At 43.0% G+C, this 13,544-nt stretch overlaps 1 protein-coding gene across 1 annotated transcript; it reads left to right on the top strand.

Annotated features, from left to right (window-relative positions):
- Nucleotides 1-1,639: 1,639 nt before the first annotated feature.
- LOC308224754 (V-set and immunoglobulin domain-containing protein 4-like) lies at nt 1,640-13,047 on the top strand. The gene is made up of 7 exons (XM_080624938.1): nt 1,640-1,849; nt 2,814-3,170; nt 3,784-4,065; nt 5,267-5,335; nt 6,045-6,158; nt 7,455-7,476; nt 8,332-13,047. The coding sequence occupies exons 1-7, from the start codon at nt 1,795-1,797 to the stop codon at nt 8,525-8,527; spliced, it is 1,095 nt and encodes a 364-aa protein (XP_080481064.1). The 5' UTR covers nt 1,640-1,794; the 3' UTR covers nt 8,528-13,047.
- The last annotated feature ends 497 nt before the right edge of the window (nt 13,048-13,544 follow it).

The following is a 13,544-nucleotide window of genomic DNA, read 5'->3' as shown; positions in this document are numbered from 1 at the left end:
TTTAATTACATGTATAACTGCAAATATAGTAGATGGTAAGAAATTAATTAAGCAGATGATCCTTTAGGCTGTGACTGATCAACAACCACAAGGATATACAGAATTTTTAACCAAATAAAGGCATGAAAATTGTGTGTAGTAAAATCACCAGCTTCAAGGAAACAGAGATCAGAATGTTATAATGTGATAAGAACCAAATTGAAATTCATACGCATAACATTGTCACCATTAGATCAATGTTAATACCAAATAGTCACAAAAAAAAAAAATCACAATTCTATGTGCAGATATACTTTTAAGCACCCCTTCTTTGCAGAATGAACTATTAATTACTCCAAGGTAAGAATATATGTAAAAGCAAGCAACCACAATGAAAGGGAAGACCTTGAAAGAAAAGGAAGAAGATAATATCAGAGCTCCCAGGACTGCATACACAAATCTCCTGATTTTAATGTTAAATTACAGGACAACCTAATGAAGCTGCCTACAAATGACAATGTAGGTGGAGCTGTCCTTGAGCCATATATAGTTCATATGAAATACTTTTTACCCACACCACCACTACTTCAGAATCAAGTATGCAACACTGATTGCTCTGTTACCTTGTACTCTGATGCTACAGGTGCAAATGTGGTCTCACTATCATTAAAGGAGGATTGTACTTCAGAACATGGTCTAGGATTTTGCTGACTGCATCTATTTGATCTGGGTACGTGCATTTTGAGGACTGGATGTTGAATTTGAATGTAACAATAGCAAAGTGCTTATATTGATTTGGCTGAATACAATGAAGCAGCAGATTTCTGTCATTAGAATGTAAGAAAATAAGAGCTACAGAAAACAGCATAAGGCATGTAAAACCTCTTGAAGATAATGTTTCAGTAGAGAACAGATATTTCTGTGCAGGTCTAGTGCTCGGTCACTTACTGCAGATTAACTACAATTAATATTACTTTTAACTCATAATAACACATTTCATTGCAGTTAAGAAGACACTATTATATAGTCTCCAAGATTTTCTACTTTGATAAGTTCCTTTTTTTTTTCCTATCTAGGCATATAACTGTTTACCTGTTTCCAAAGTAGTCTACAGGGAAATGCAGGTGACCCTAGTGCACGTTTTTAGTTGAATGCTATTAATTAATTCAATCAAGCAACTAAATTACTAAATACTAAATAACTAAATAAATGGGATATTATGATGCAGAATAGAATGTTTCAGTTGGAAGGCACCTACAGCCATCATGTGTTTCACGCCGGTAATGTAAAGATTTAGGTTGTTTCATGAATTTTGATTTAAAGCATAGTGCTGACCTTAACAGAAAAGCTGATAAGAAAATGAGTTGTAAGGACCTTGGTTGTTTAGCTCCTTAAGGGTGCTCTCGCATGTACTCACAGTGTTGGTAACATGCGCATTAAAGCTTATTATTTAGTAATCAATGCAAAGAGAAAAAGAGAAGAAACATGAAACTTTTTTAAAATGGAGCTAAAAAACAGAAGGAGAAGAAAGCATACTCAGCAGGAAATATGAAATAGGGTAGAAGTAACTTCAGCTTTCCTCTATCCACCCTCCCTTAAGACTTCTGTTCTGCTCACACCTCTACCAGTCATCACTGAGATGCTCTTTTTATTTTTTCTTTTTCTCTGAAAAAGAGGAAGGAAAACCCATCAACAGCTGTCCTGGGTTCTTGATGACAAAGTGAGCGAAGCTTCAAATGTTCTTGATTTGCCCTCTAGCTTGGAGAGAGTGGCTCTGTTCTACTTGAGAGGGAGAAACTGCAGCTCTGGGAGGGGATGGAAATGCTGGTGAGAGCAGCTGTGGTTTTGAGTCCTCTTCTCTTCTGCAATGGTGAGTCTACGGAAAGGTCTCCTGTTCAGGATGCTCCTTCCCTGGTACGGGTTGTGTCTGTGTGTGTTTGTGCAGGGGTGGTTCTGTCTGGGGAACAGAAATATGGAAAAAAGGCCAATCTCTTTGTGTGCTGCTGGCTTGGTGTTCACTTATTTCAAATCCAGTGGTTGCAGGGCACAACAGTGCATGATGGCTTTGGAAATGGTGCCTATGTGCTTAAAGTACGCAGATCCCATACACGTTGTGATGGTTATTTCCCAGAACACAGTGAGCAGCCCACCACAAAGAGTTTGTTCCCAGGAAACGGGAGGTTTTGAAACCAGGAGAAAAAGGTAAAGAAGTGTCTATGGAAGCACAGGTTCAAACCCAAGAGTGACAAAAACGTACTGGAACAAAGGCAATAGGCCCCATAGGAAAATTTAACAAGTTTTAGACTTCTTTGAGCCTTTTCTTAAGTTGCTTGAATTCAGCTTAGTCTGAAAAAGCAGAGTCTTTCAGGAGAATAAATGCACAGTGGAGGAGGGAAAGCCATCAAAGCTGTGGTTTGCTCTTAACGTGTGGTGCTTCCCAGGAAAGCCCCAAGAGTGATGTTTGGTGGTGGGTGCAGACATCAGCTGTGACCTTGAGCTGGGCAGCTGGGGCTTGAGGCAAGCGCCTTCCTTCAGGTCCCAGACTTCTGCTAATTCTGATCCTGTTCACTTGCCTCCAGGTGTTCGCTTGCTTGCAGGTAAGCACCAGGCAGAGCATGAGAGGCAAACTGCATGCATGGCATGACTTCGTGCCCCCATCTGCTTTCCTCATGCCATGCTGCTTTTTGTTAGCCCATCATGTACACTGGCTGCCCATCCTTTTGATTTGGTGGGTTCCACTTGCTGATGCTCTCCCCATTGCTTCATCACCCAGGAGCTGTTTTCACATTGATTGGGTTTTTTCTTCAAATGTTTCTTCTCCATTCTTCCTGCAGCTTTTCTGAACCTGACTGGCCACCCTGAGATTGAGGGTGTATGGAAGGATTCTACCACCTTGCCATGTGTCTATATGCCTGTGAAGGACTTCGTACAGAAAATACTCAAGTGGATGGTGGTCCGTGACCAGAGTTCTGTCACCATCTTTCGGAGGGATGACTCTGGCGACCATGTTCTCCTGTCTGACTACAGGGGCAGGGTCAGTGTCCTGAAGGATGCACCAGGGAACGTGTCTCTCGACATCCTGAACCTGGAGGTCTCTGACAAGGGAACCTACATTTGCCAGGTCACCTGGAGGAACAGCAGTGACAGCCTGATAGTAAGAGAGATCACCACTGAACTGAAGATTGTTAAAGGTAAACCCTAGAAGGAAACTGTGCAAGACTGGAAAGCTTGGCTTGGGAAGGCCGTTAGGAATTCGACCAGGTAGGCAGTGACCGCCCACTTTGATGCAGGAGCGTTTTGCTGAGCAGTGTTAGACACTGGCAAGAAGCAGAAAATAGGTCAGAGACAGGAATTTTGCCCAAGATATGGCACCCTGCAGTTTGGAGGCTAGGGGAGGATTTGTGGCTTCTCGCTTACCAATTTGCCCCTAGCTCTACCTGCATCCAGCGGCTCAATGCTTCCAAGGGATGTGCACCAAAGGGGAACTTTCTGGAGTATTGCATTGCTTTTCTTTGACCAAACTTCATCTTATGTCCCTGATCTTCCTTTGCCTGGGCAGTGATGATTTATAGAGGAAGGGGGATGTCATCAACATCATTTGTGTAGGAGGTGCAATGGGTGATATAGCTGGTACAGTCACAGCTAAGTCAAGCTTAACCTGTGCAGAGAGGTGACATTAAATCCATGCCTTCTTCCTCCTCGGAAAGCACCCAAAGCCAGAGCAAGAACTGCCATGGCAAGGGGGACCTTCCCCACCACAACTAGGGCCAGCATGACCTGGATCCCATCTGCTTTGTCTTCCAGTGGCAGCAACCAAGCCCATCATCAGGGCCGGCGACCTGGGGCTGACAGTACCCGCAGGAGCCAGGACCAGCCTGACCTGTGTGGCCAGCGGGTCCCCCCCCATCAGCTACCGCTGGTTCAGGGGCACCCCGGGACAGAAAGCCCTGCTGCTGAGCAGGCAGGCTGAGCTGGTGTGGGACAGCCTGCAGCCCTCCGACACTGGGAAGTACTACTGTGAGGCGGAAAACAGGGCTGGGGCCGGGGCTGTGCAGCAGAGCGATGCTGTTGAGCTCACAGTGACAGGTGAGTCCCCAGAATCACAGCTGGATGGAAAGCATCTGTATTCCTTCCAGAATGGAACAACGTTCCTACTTCCCTTCCCTGAAAAAGGAAAATATGAAAAGTGTTGGACTTCTGTGCTCTGAAGCACTTCGCATCATTGGCTCCAGCTTTCTCTCCCTGTTTATTTTCTTTATTCGATTTCCCCCCTCCTCTTCAGAGGAACTTCTCTTTTCTGACGCATGGAAGGCTGTGTCTCTGCCTAAGAGACTCTTTATGTGTCTTAGTGCACATACATAGTAGAAATATAATTTCCTGTCTTTTAGATCAATATGGGATGTTCTGGGTTCTGCCCTTTATTTTAAAGGGCTTCTTTATTTGCTTCCTGGTCTAGAATGAAAGCCACTGCAGTGGGAAGCAGAGCTATTATCTCTAGTGACATATCCAAGTGATGCAAAAGCTGCTTCAGACCTCACTGGGAACAATCTACCTTACTAAGGGCAGTTGTTTTGAGAGACAGCTTGTGATGTCCAGTTTGGTTTTGTGGGGTGTGGAAATTCAGACCTGGGCTAGAGTAGGTCCACTTGCGGAAGCTTTATGTTTTGGGTTTATGTTTCATTTGAATTTATAGTGCCCTACCAGTTACACAGCAGTGACCAGAAGCTAAGGGAAGATGCTGACAGTTGCTGACTATTCTTGCAGGAAAAAAACCCAAATGGAGATGGTGACCAGGAGCATCTCAGTAATCTCTTGGACTCCACCACTAATACATGGGGTAGTGAGGCACTGCCAAAAGAAGTGGTGAATGTTCCATCCCTGGCCGTGTTCGAGGCCATGTTGGACAGAGCCTTGGGTGATATGGTCTATTGTGAGGCACCTTTGCCCATGGGCTGATCTTGAGGTCCTTTCCAACCCTTACTATTCTATGATTCTATGTATACCGTGTGTGTGTGTATATATATATATATATATATATATATATAGTCTGTGTATACATAGTACATATAGTATACATAGTATTCATCCAGTGAGTATATGTAGTACCTTATATACTCTCTTAATATTACAGTGTATATAGTGCACTCATTTCTAGAGTTTGCCTATTTTCACTGCCTTGTAAATGTGACGAAGACATCCTCTTTTGATCCTATAATTCCAGATCTTCTGGTGCTAAAATTAGGATTAGAAATGCACTGTGAGCCTTTCTCTCCTGTTTGTTTTGCAGAACCTCCTGTGACAGTAGTGACTTCTGAGAATGGTGTGGGATATCCAGAAAAGAATTATACAACTCAGAGTAAGTGGAGAGCAAAACAAACCTAAGAATGAGATTAGGGACCCAAATAGTCCGTACCTCAAGCGTCAAAATTAGTGTTCTGCTTTTTGGCTGCAAATTGTATTAACAGCTGTTCTCAAGGGACCTAGATGATTCATGGCTCATGATCCATGATTCACTCTTTCAAAGACTCTGGAGTTTTTAAGGCAGGAAGGAAGCTTTTATAGTGGGAGCAGAGCTGTTGCTGTGCTCCCAAACAGCAATCCGTTTCAATCTTTCCTTTGAGTGTCAAAACTGGAACAGCAGAAAAGCCTCAGTGTGCAACTCGAGCATATTTTTTATATGTCCTCAACTTTGCTGTGACATGGCAGGTTTAAACATGCTCAAACTCAACTGAACAGTATGCTTGAACGAAAAGCTGAGACCCTTTATTTCATTCTGCCCAGCTCACAGTCTCGGTGAGCCTCTGCTGGCTGCCTTTATGCCCACAGTCTCTGGGAGATGCATGCACAGTGAGTTGGACTGGCTCATCCACACCTATTCAGAGCCACAAGAGCAAGGCGCTGTCAGGATGTGGACAAGCCAGGACAGGCATATGCATACAACCCCATGTATTCATGACAGGGCTGGCTGCTGTTGGCCTTGGGATGGTCAGCATCATGTAACTGCTTCTGCTACCATGACCCAGGAGGGCTTCTCTGTTTGAAAGTCTTCTGCTGTATTGCTCTAGATGTCCAAGGGCCTCACCTGTCCCTGTTCCTCATCATTCTGATTGTGGTGGTGTGTGCTGCTGCGGTTTTGCTTGTCACCTTTCTTATCATTCGCATGAGGAAGCCCAAAGGCGGTGAGTAGAATGTTCTGGAAAACTTGAATGTATTGTGCATGCCAAGCTTGGTTTTACCTATAAATGTTTTTTTTTGGGCTGGGACCGGTACTGCGCTCACTGCTTTGGGTAGCAGCTCTGGCATCTGCATCATACAGCCAGTCGATCAAATTGTGCATGGATCAAAATAGGTGGTGGAAGCTCTAAAGGGGTGGAGAAGTCCCTTTTCCTCAGAGATAAGCAGTTGCTGCAGTTGAGGAAGGTCTGCCAGGCCCCAGCTGGAGAGGAGCCCAGCAGGCAGCATCACCCCAGTCCTCCCACACCACTGGGTGCTGTGGGAAGGGCTGGCATGGTGATGAAGCAGCCTCTGCCGCACTCATCCCATGCTGGTTCCAAGAGGGGTCTCGGTCTCTACTCCCCTGGGCCATCCTGCAGTGCTCACCTTCTCTGCCATGCTGCCCTCTACTGTGCCTCAGCTACTTTGGGATGGTTCCTTCCCTCTGGTCCCCACAGACATTCCATGACCCTCAAACCAACCTGCTGGACTGAGTTTGTCGATCAGATCTTTTAAGGTATCTGGTAGCAAGTTAATCTTGTCCTGCTACTTTAAAATACCTGTTTGCACCAGCTGCTGTTTAGTGTTTCCCTTAGTACCTGGAGGGAAAGAGCTCATCATTAATTCCCCTATTCAATTCATTTCCTTTCTAGTCTTCAAATGTAGGATATATTTACTGAATGATTCTGTCTTTTCTGTGCTAATGCTAGAAATCTCCTGACCGCTTGCTGAGAGTCCCCTTGCTCGCTGAAGCACTCAGCAGTGTACAGAGAACACACTGGAGTTTTGGTTTGGGTTTTTTTTAAATACTGATGGCCATAGTTTTCTCTTTATCCATTTGTGTCTTTAACTGCCTTTCTACAACTCCATGCTGCCAATTAATAATTATTATCGAATACTCTTTTTTTGCCTTTTTTAAGGAATCTTGAATAACCTCTTCCCAAATTCTTCTTTACTGAACAATTCTAATAGTGAAACTGTGGGAACTGGGAACTTTCAGTTTAACTTTCAGTTTCTAAACTTTAACCCTGGTTTCAGTTATTTTGACCCAGTTGTGCTACAGCTGGGATATGGGTTGTTTCCGTTTTCTTGAACTGAATCCTGGGAATAGGAGTCATCTCCCACCTAGCACTATCTCTAAGGTTCCTATTTTTATTCTGTCTTCAGAGGTTGCTTTCTTGTATCAAGAAAAGACAGGAGAATTTATTTTTGAGAATATAAATGCAAATTATTGACACACATTTCTGGTTATTCTTTTCCAGCTCAGACCTATGAAGTAAAATTGTGAGTATAACCCTTTAGCTGACATACTGGTGAGTCTTTGGGGACTGTATCAGAGAAGGGGAAAAAAGAATAAAAGGTGCTACTTAGCTGTCAAGATTAAAAGTCTCCTAAGCAGTACGGATTAAGACATGCAAAGTTAGTCTGTAGTACACTGTACAGATGATCTGTAGACTTTCCCTATCAACAAAGAATGTCAGAAGAAAGATCTTCTCCTTTGCAATATTAGAATCATAAAAACTAGCAAGAGCTGTTTATTAACTCTTCAGCCCCATAAGGCCTATTAAAGATCACAGCCAAGGATAAATTTCCAGTGCTTTTTCAAATGCAAAGGACAGGAATTCCCCTTCTAGAAAGCTAAGGCTCCGGATACACAGAATATACTTTGATTTATCCTTGAAATATCCTTGGCTGAACCCGCCTCTTTTAATTGCAGCTGTGACAGGAAGTTATAGCTATTTCTAAACTCATGTTTCAGCATTCTGATCTATTCATAACCCATGGAAGCTATACTGAAAAGCCTAATAATCCAGTGAAAACACTCAAGGAGTACCACTTATCCAGATAAAATCAAATTGCTAATGATTAGAGTGCCATGGGAGAACATGCCAGCAGTGTTTACCCAAGATTCTGTGCTTACCCATCATTTTAAGTAACAGTTGAACCCTGAGCAACTGAACAAATGGTGTGGTGGGATTTCTCTTCAGAGGATTTACCACTGTTTTAGAGATATTGGATATCATAAGCTACATGGTGGATATGGGCTACATTCAGTTCCTCAGCTACAATCTCGAGGGTTGGGAGATGCTTCAACTACTCTGGTTGCAACTCTTCATTCCTACTGTATTTTGATTTCAGCCATAACTCAAGGGCAGCAGCTGCTTCAAGGTGTGAAAGTGCAGGTTACTATGAGGAACCCATCTCCACTGAAAACAAGTATGTGATGGAGCCCGTGCAAGGCAAAAGATCTGAAGAAATAAATATGAAAAAGAATGAATATGACTGCATTGGAAACACCATGGAATCTGAATATGAAGTAGGGGACACTGCGTGAGAACCAACTTATTGCTACATGTAGCAGTCCTGAAGAGCACTTTCATTCGGGCAAAATATATCTTCCTATTCACCTTAACCTCTCTAAAAATAGGTTGGACAAGCAGTTTTTGCTCCTTCATGGCTTGTGGAGCCTTAACAAATCTCTTCAATGAAAACGCAAAGCTCATTGAGAACTTCTGTTGCAAACTGCTGTATAGATCTTCTGATTTTGCCATTTTTGGTTTCCTTCCACCCCCTCTGTAGAAGAAAGCCCTTTAAAAGCCAGGGTATGCAGATCCCAGGCCAAGAGCACTGTACTAAACTCAGTGCTTTGCAAAAATACCAAAAGGATCTGCATTCACAGCCTTCATGCGGTAGGAGTAGAACCAGCAGCAAGAGGGGCTCAACATCCTCATCATCTTTGGCTAAGAAGTGCAGAATGAGGCTGGCCTGGGAATTGGCATTTCTCCTCCCACACGCCTGAGTGTTGCATGGGTGGTAGAATGTCTTAAATGTGAGATAGCCATTATAGAAACACTGAAAGAGATTAAGGACAGGATAAAATCATGAACTCTACCACCCTAGGAGAACAAAAAGCATTGTTCTGTGCTCAATTTACCTTTCTGCATCATCTGCAGTAAGGTGCAGGCACACTTTCTATAGTTTTGGCACTGGACAGCTTGGGTGGCTTTGAAACTGCAAAAGGTACATTCTTCCTGAGTCCACTTTCTCTGTTCTCTTTTTTAATGCATGTGTAATATTTAAAAGGAAATAGATGCTTTTCCTAATTTTTTGGTAAGACTGTCTACACACGCCTAAAGTATTTTGATATGAACATTTTTGTGTGACCAGCTTATCTTTAAAATGCCAGCAAGCACTCCTCAAAAGATGCTCATGAAATACTTTCCTCCTGGCTTAGGAAGGAAAGGGCAAGTAGGGAGCTGAAAAGCTTTGTTGTTCATAATTTCTACTGTCCTAAGTAAATCTATAACATGGATACAACAGATTCATGGGAGAACCTTTTTATAATAATTGGGCAATACCATGTCAGATTAAAAGCCATGCAGACAGATGTAAAACAAAATGAGCAACCTGAGGGGCAAGGGGGATATTGGAGATAATCCTGGATACAGGATCAGTGGGCCCCCAGATTTGCTGTTCACACTCAGGAAAGGTGTGCAATTCTCTGCAAGCATCAGCTCAAAATTCACCAGCAGTCCAAGAAAATATGAGATGCTATTAGGAAAAGCATTGCAACACAATAGAGAACAGAACTGTGATAATGGACTCATGGATTGCTTCCACCTTATGTATGTGTGCAGGTGTCTCATCTTGAAAGGGTTTAACAGAGCTAGAAAAGTTACTGAGAAAGATAATTAAGGATCAGTAGTGGCATGAAAACACTTCTGTGCAAATGCATTATACTTTCTCAGCTTTTTGAACCAGAAGGAAAGAGAAGAATGAGGCAAAATGAGCAAAGCTTACTCATCATGACCACTGTGGAGAAGATGAATAGAGTATTTGTTTATGGTTTCTCCAAAGATAAAAGGAAGGAAATTTCCTGAATTTCCTGTACCAGTTTTATTTCTCTTTAAGAATGTGCTTAAAAAACAAAAGCTGGGAAACCTTGATTTCAAAATGGAGAGGGAACAAACAGAAACTTTTGTTAGTGATGATGTCTTGGAAAAAAATTGTCAAGATGTACATACAGCTTATTGCAGATACGGAGAAGCAAATGAAAACCATTACACTTCAGGACTGTAAAGTTAGAAGATTTTGTTACACTTCTCTTTATTTTGGCAGGAAGAGTGAATGTGCATGAACGTCTGTGTGTGCCCAAGAGCATATTAGGTCCCTTTACTTGAAAGCAGAGGAATTACTGTGAATCTGCTGGAGTCTGGGATATGTTTGGATGTTGTGTCAGTTGATGTTTGCAGGCTGTTGTCGGCCACAGTGTAGGAAACAGAAGGTGCAAGAGTCACTGCTAGTCCTATTTGAGGTTCAGAGCTGGTGAAATGAGATGTTTTGGATGTCAAAAAAAAAGACTTCCATTATGAAGTGTGTAAAAAGCCAGTGAAGTCCAACAGTCTCTCTGTCTAAGGAGGAAGGTGAGCAGGGGAGGAAAACTGTTGCAATAGTACTGCAAGGCACACAGTTATCACTAAAAGAGTTTTCCAGAGAGCAACAAATCATGACTGGATAGTGTGCTAATGTGATGACAAAACAGCAGTGTTGAAACGCCCCGGGAAACTAATGTTTTCTAATCTTCCAGTTCTAGATGAGGTTGCAGTTCTTGGAGCCCTTCAGTAAAGGTCTCATTCTTTAAAAAGGGGGATTTAAAATGTGTGTGTGTGCACGTGTTTGGTAGGGAGGGGTTCGGAAGGGAATGTCCCTGTTACTGGAAAGCAGCCCACCTGTCCAGAGCTCCATCCCTGAAACAAACTTACTGAAGGGGGAATATGGGGCTTCAGCGCTATATGGAGCAACTGGGAAGCAGAAAAGAGCCTGCTGCTGCAAGTTTTATGGCAGCAATAAGCAGAGCTCCAAAGGCAAGCAACAGGGTGAGAGAGAGGTAGACGTGTCATGTGCTGCTTGAGGAATGAGGAGAAGAGTTTGTTCTTTCTGTAAGTGCTGGGATGGGTACAGCCATCCAGACCAGTGGATTTGGCTTTTCAGGAGAGAGCGGCATTCTGTATAAGCAAAGAACAGCAATGCAGCTGGCGTCATGAATTCTTTTCTCTTCTGTTTAGTCAGATCTGTGAGCTAGCCATGGCTGGACCAAATAAGAATGTCTCAAGACTTGCAGTAAAAATTGCCTTCTTTTTCTGAGTGCAGATGGTTCAAAAAGAGAACTATAAGACTTTTGTTCTCCAGTTACTTAAATTTTAGCTGTTTGCTCAAAGCCTGGTACTGAACTTCACCCTCTTACAGGCTCAAACTTCCATTTCATCACCAGCAAACTTCTCTAGCCTTTGGCATACTTTGTCAAAACACAAGTGTAAGATGCAGGCTCTGCAGAGCTGGTCCCTAGGAGTGTCTGCAGTCCCATCTGCGCTCATTTTGGGGGAAATGGGGACTTTACTGTGCCACCTCTAATTAGCCTGAGATGTGGCAGCAGAAATTGCAAAACAAAGAGTCATAGTGGTCACTTTGCCCAAGTTCTGATGCTTGGAAGTGTGTCATGTCCAGTATTGTGAAAGGAAGGTGGGTCCTGCAGGGGGAGGGGCTAAAGGGAGAAAGCAGCAGATTCAATCCGAAGCAGAGACATACTTTATTATAATAAACCAGGTAACTAACCATAGTATCTGAGACATTAAAGGCTTTTTCTTCACATGTTCATGAGGAGCCCCTCTGGTAAGAAAGAAATGGGCTGAGAGGAGAAAACTAGCAGCCACATCTCTGTACTAAGGAGAGAAAGATGTCACGTAACATCATGTTTGAGGAACTACCATTCCTCATGTTTGTTTTAGCTAAATAGTCATTTTTTTTTTATCCTTCAGACTTACTGCTTCAGGAAGCCTTGCATGTCCGGTTCACAAACTAGTCATATCAGCAGTTTCAGCTTGGGTTTTCAGCTTGTTCCAGGGTGTGTTCCCCAAAATTCAGCTTCTTTTAAAGTCTTTTGTGTAGAAATAGTTTGCTGGGACAAGCTTCTATCACCAGTCATGGCCAGGGTGTGTAAAAGATTAGTTTTACATCATCTCTCTTAAAATAGACCCATTCACTCTGCCAGTGACATCGCTTCAATTTTAACAAGTGCGGGTTTGTTCATGTGCTTTTAGGCAGGACTCAAAACACAGCTAATGGCTTCTTGGTGGCAGATGGGGTACAGACAGTATGAACAGGCACCAATGGTAGCCTCAACAAAATAGCCAAGAAGAAAAGGCAGCAAAAATCAAGTTTCCACTGTATCAGCAAGGACACGCTTTGCAAGAATGGGTTGTGCTGTTGCCTCCAGTGTCTTCCTCAGCAGGATGACGACTGGTAGTAGCTCTCAGCCTGGAGCAATGGATTTGTTTCACTAGGTCTTGCCACAGGACATTCAGCTTTTTGCTCCAGGCTGTCCATGCTTGCCAGAGGCAAGTTTTACAACAGCAGTAAGAGAGCTCAGCTGCAGTCACATGCAGCAAGCCATCCAAGTGTGCAAACATCTCCACCCAAAGACCGAAATGAGACCTGCACAGTTCTCGTCAGTTTACTGACTTTGGGAAAATAAAGATAGTCTCCAGTTTTCATTGCCCTGTGCAGAGAGGGAACAAGCCATCACTGACAAGTGGCAGCACTTCCAGAGGATGGTCTGAGCTCATCTGCAATGTAAACACTTCAGCTAAAGCAAACAGGTATCTGTCGTGATGCGATGTAGCTATGGCAAAAACTGCAGCAATTGCTTTTCTTTCCCAGCTCCAAACAAAAATGTCTCCTGTATTTTGGGTGCATCTGCCTCCTGCTCAAAAATAATATCCTTCTGGTGCAGTTGTTAAAACTATATGCTAAGGTACATCTGTTGAATAAATGCCAAATATCTGCTTTAATGAACAATTAAAAGCCTATAACAGAATTCACTATATCAGTCTACTTGCTTTTATACCTATTTCTTATCTTCTGTAATTCCTTCTCTTTTTGGTAATAATTATCAGACTCATATTAATCCTGTGCATAGCACCTATTGATAACTTTTGCATGTACCTTTAAAGGTACACCTACAGAGCATACCCAGAATGTCTCCTGGATTAAAGTTCCTCTGCCATTAGTCACGTTGCCCAAAGAAGCTGTGGCTGCCCCATCTCTGGAAGTGTTCAAGCCCAGGCTGGATGGGGCTTTGAGCAATCTGGTGTAGTGGAAGGTGTCTCTGCTTGTGGCACAGGGTTGGAACTACAGAAACTTTAAGGTCCTTTCCAACCCCAAACCATACCATGATTCTATGAAGAATAATAAAAAAGACTACTTATCAGAAAAATCAGAATGGTAGGAGTGGATGGGGACATGGGAATATGAATGGTCCTTATAGTCTTTGTCTATCCTCTACCCTTCACCTA

Source organism: Psittacula echo (genome assembly GCF_963264785.1).
Source record: "Psittacula echo genome assembly, chromosome: 8".
Lineage (NCBI taxonomy): Eukaryota > Metazoa > Chordata > Aves > Psittaciformes > Psittacidae > Psittacula > Psittacula echo.
The sequence above is the reverse complement of the archived record's forward strand: the minus strand, read 5'-3'. Positions and strand labels throughout refer to the sequence as shown.

Excerpts from the sequence above, each read along its gene's own strand:
- LOC308224754 (XM_080624938.1), top strand. The coding sequence starts at position 1,795 with ATGGAAATGCTGGTGAGAGCAGCTGTGGTTTTGAGTCCTCTTCTCTTC. Across the intron at positions 4,066-5,266 it reads TGTTGAGCTCACAGTGACAG|AACCTCCTGTGACAGTAGTG; the intron begins GTGAGTCCCCAG and ends TTTGTTTTGCAG. Across the intron at positions 6,159-7,454 it reads CATGAGGAAGCCCAAAGGCG|CTCAGACCTATGAAGTAAAA; the intron begins GTGAGTAGAATG and ends ATTCTTTTCCAG.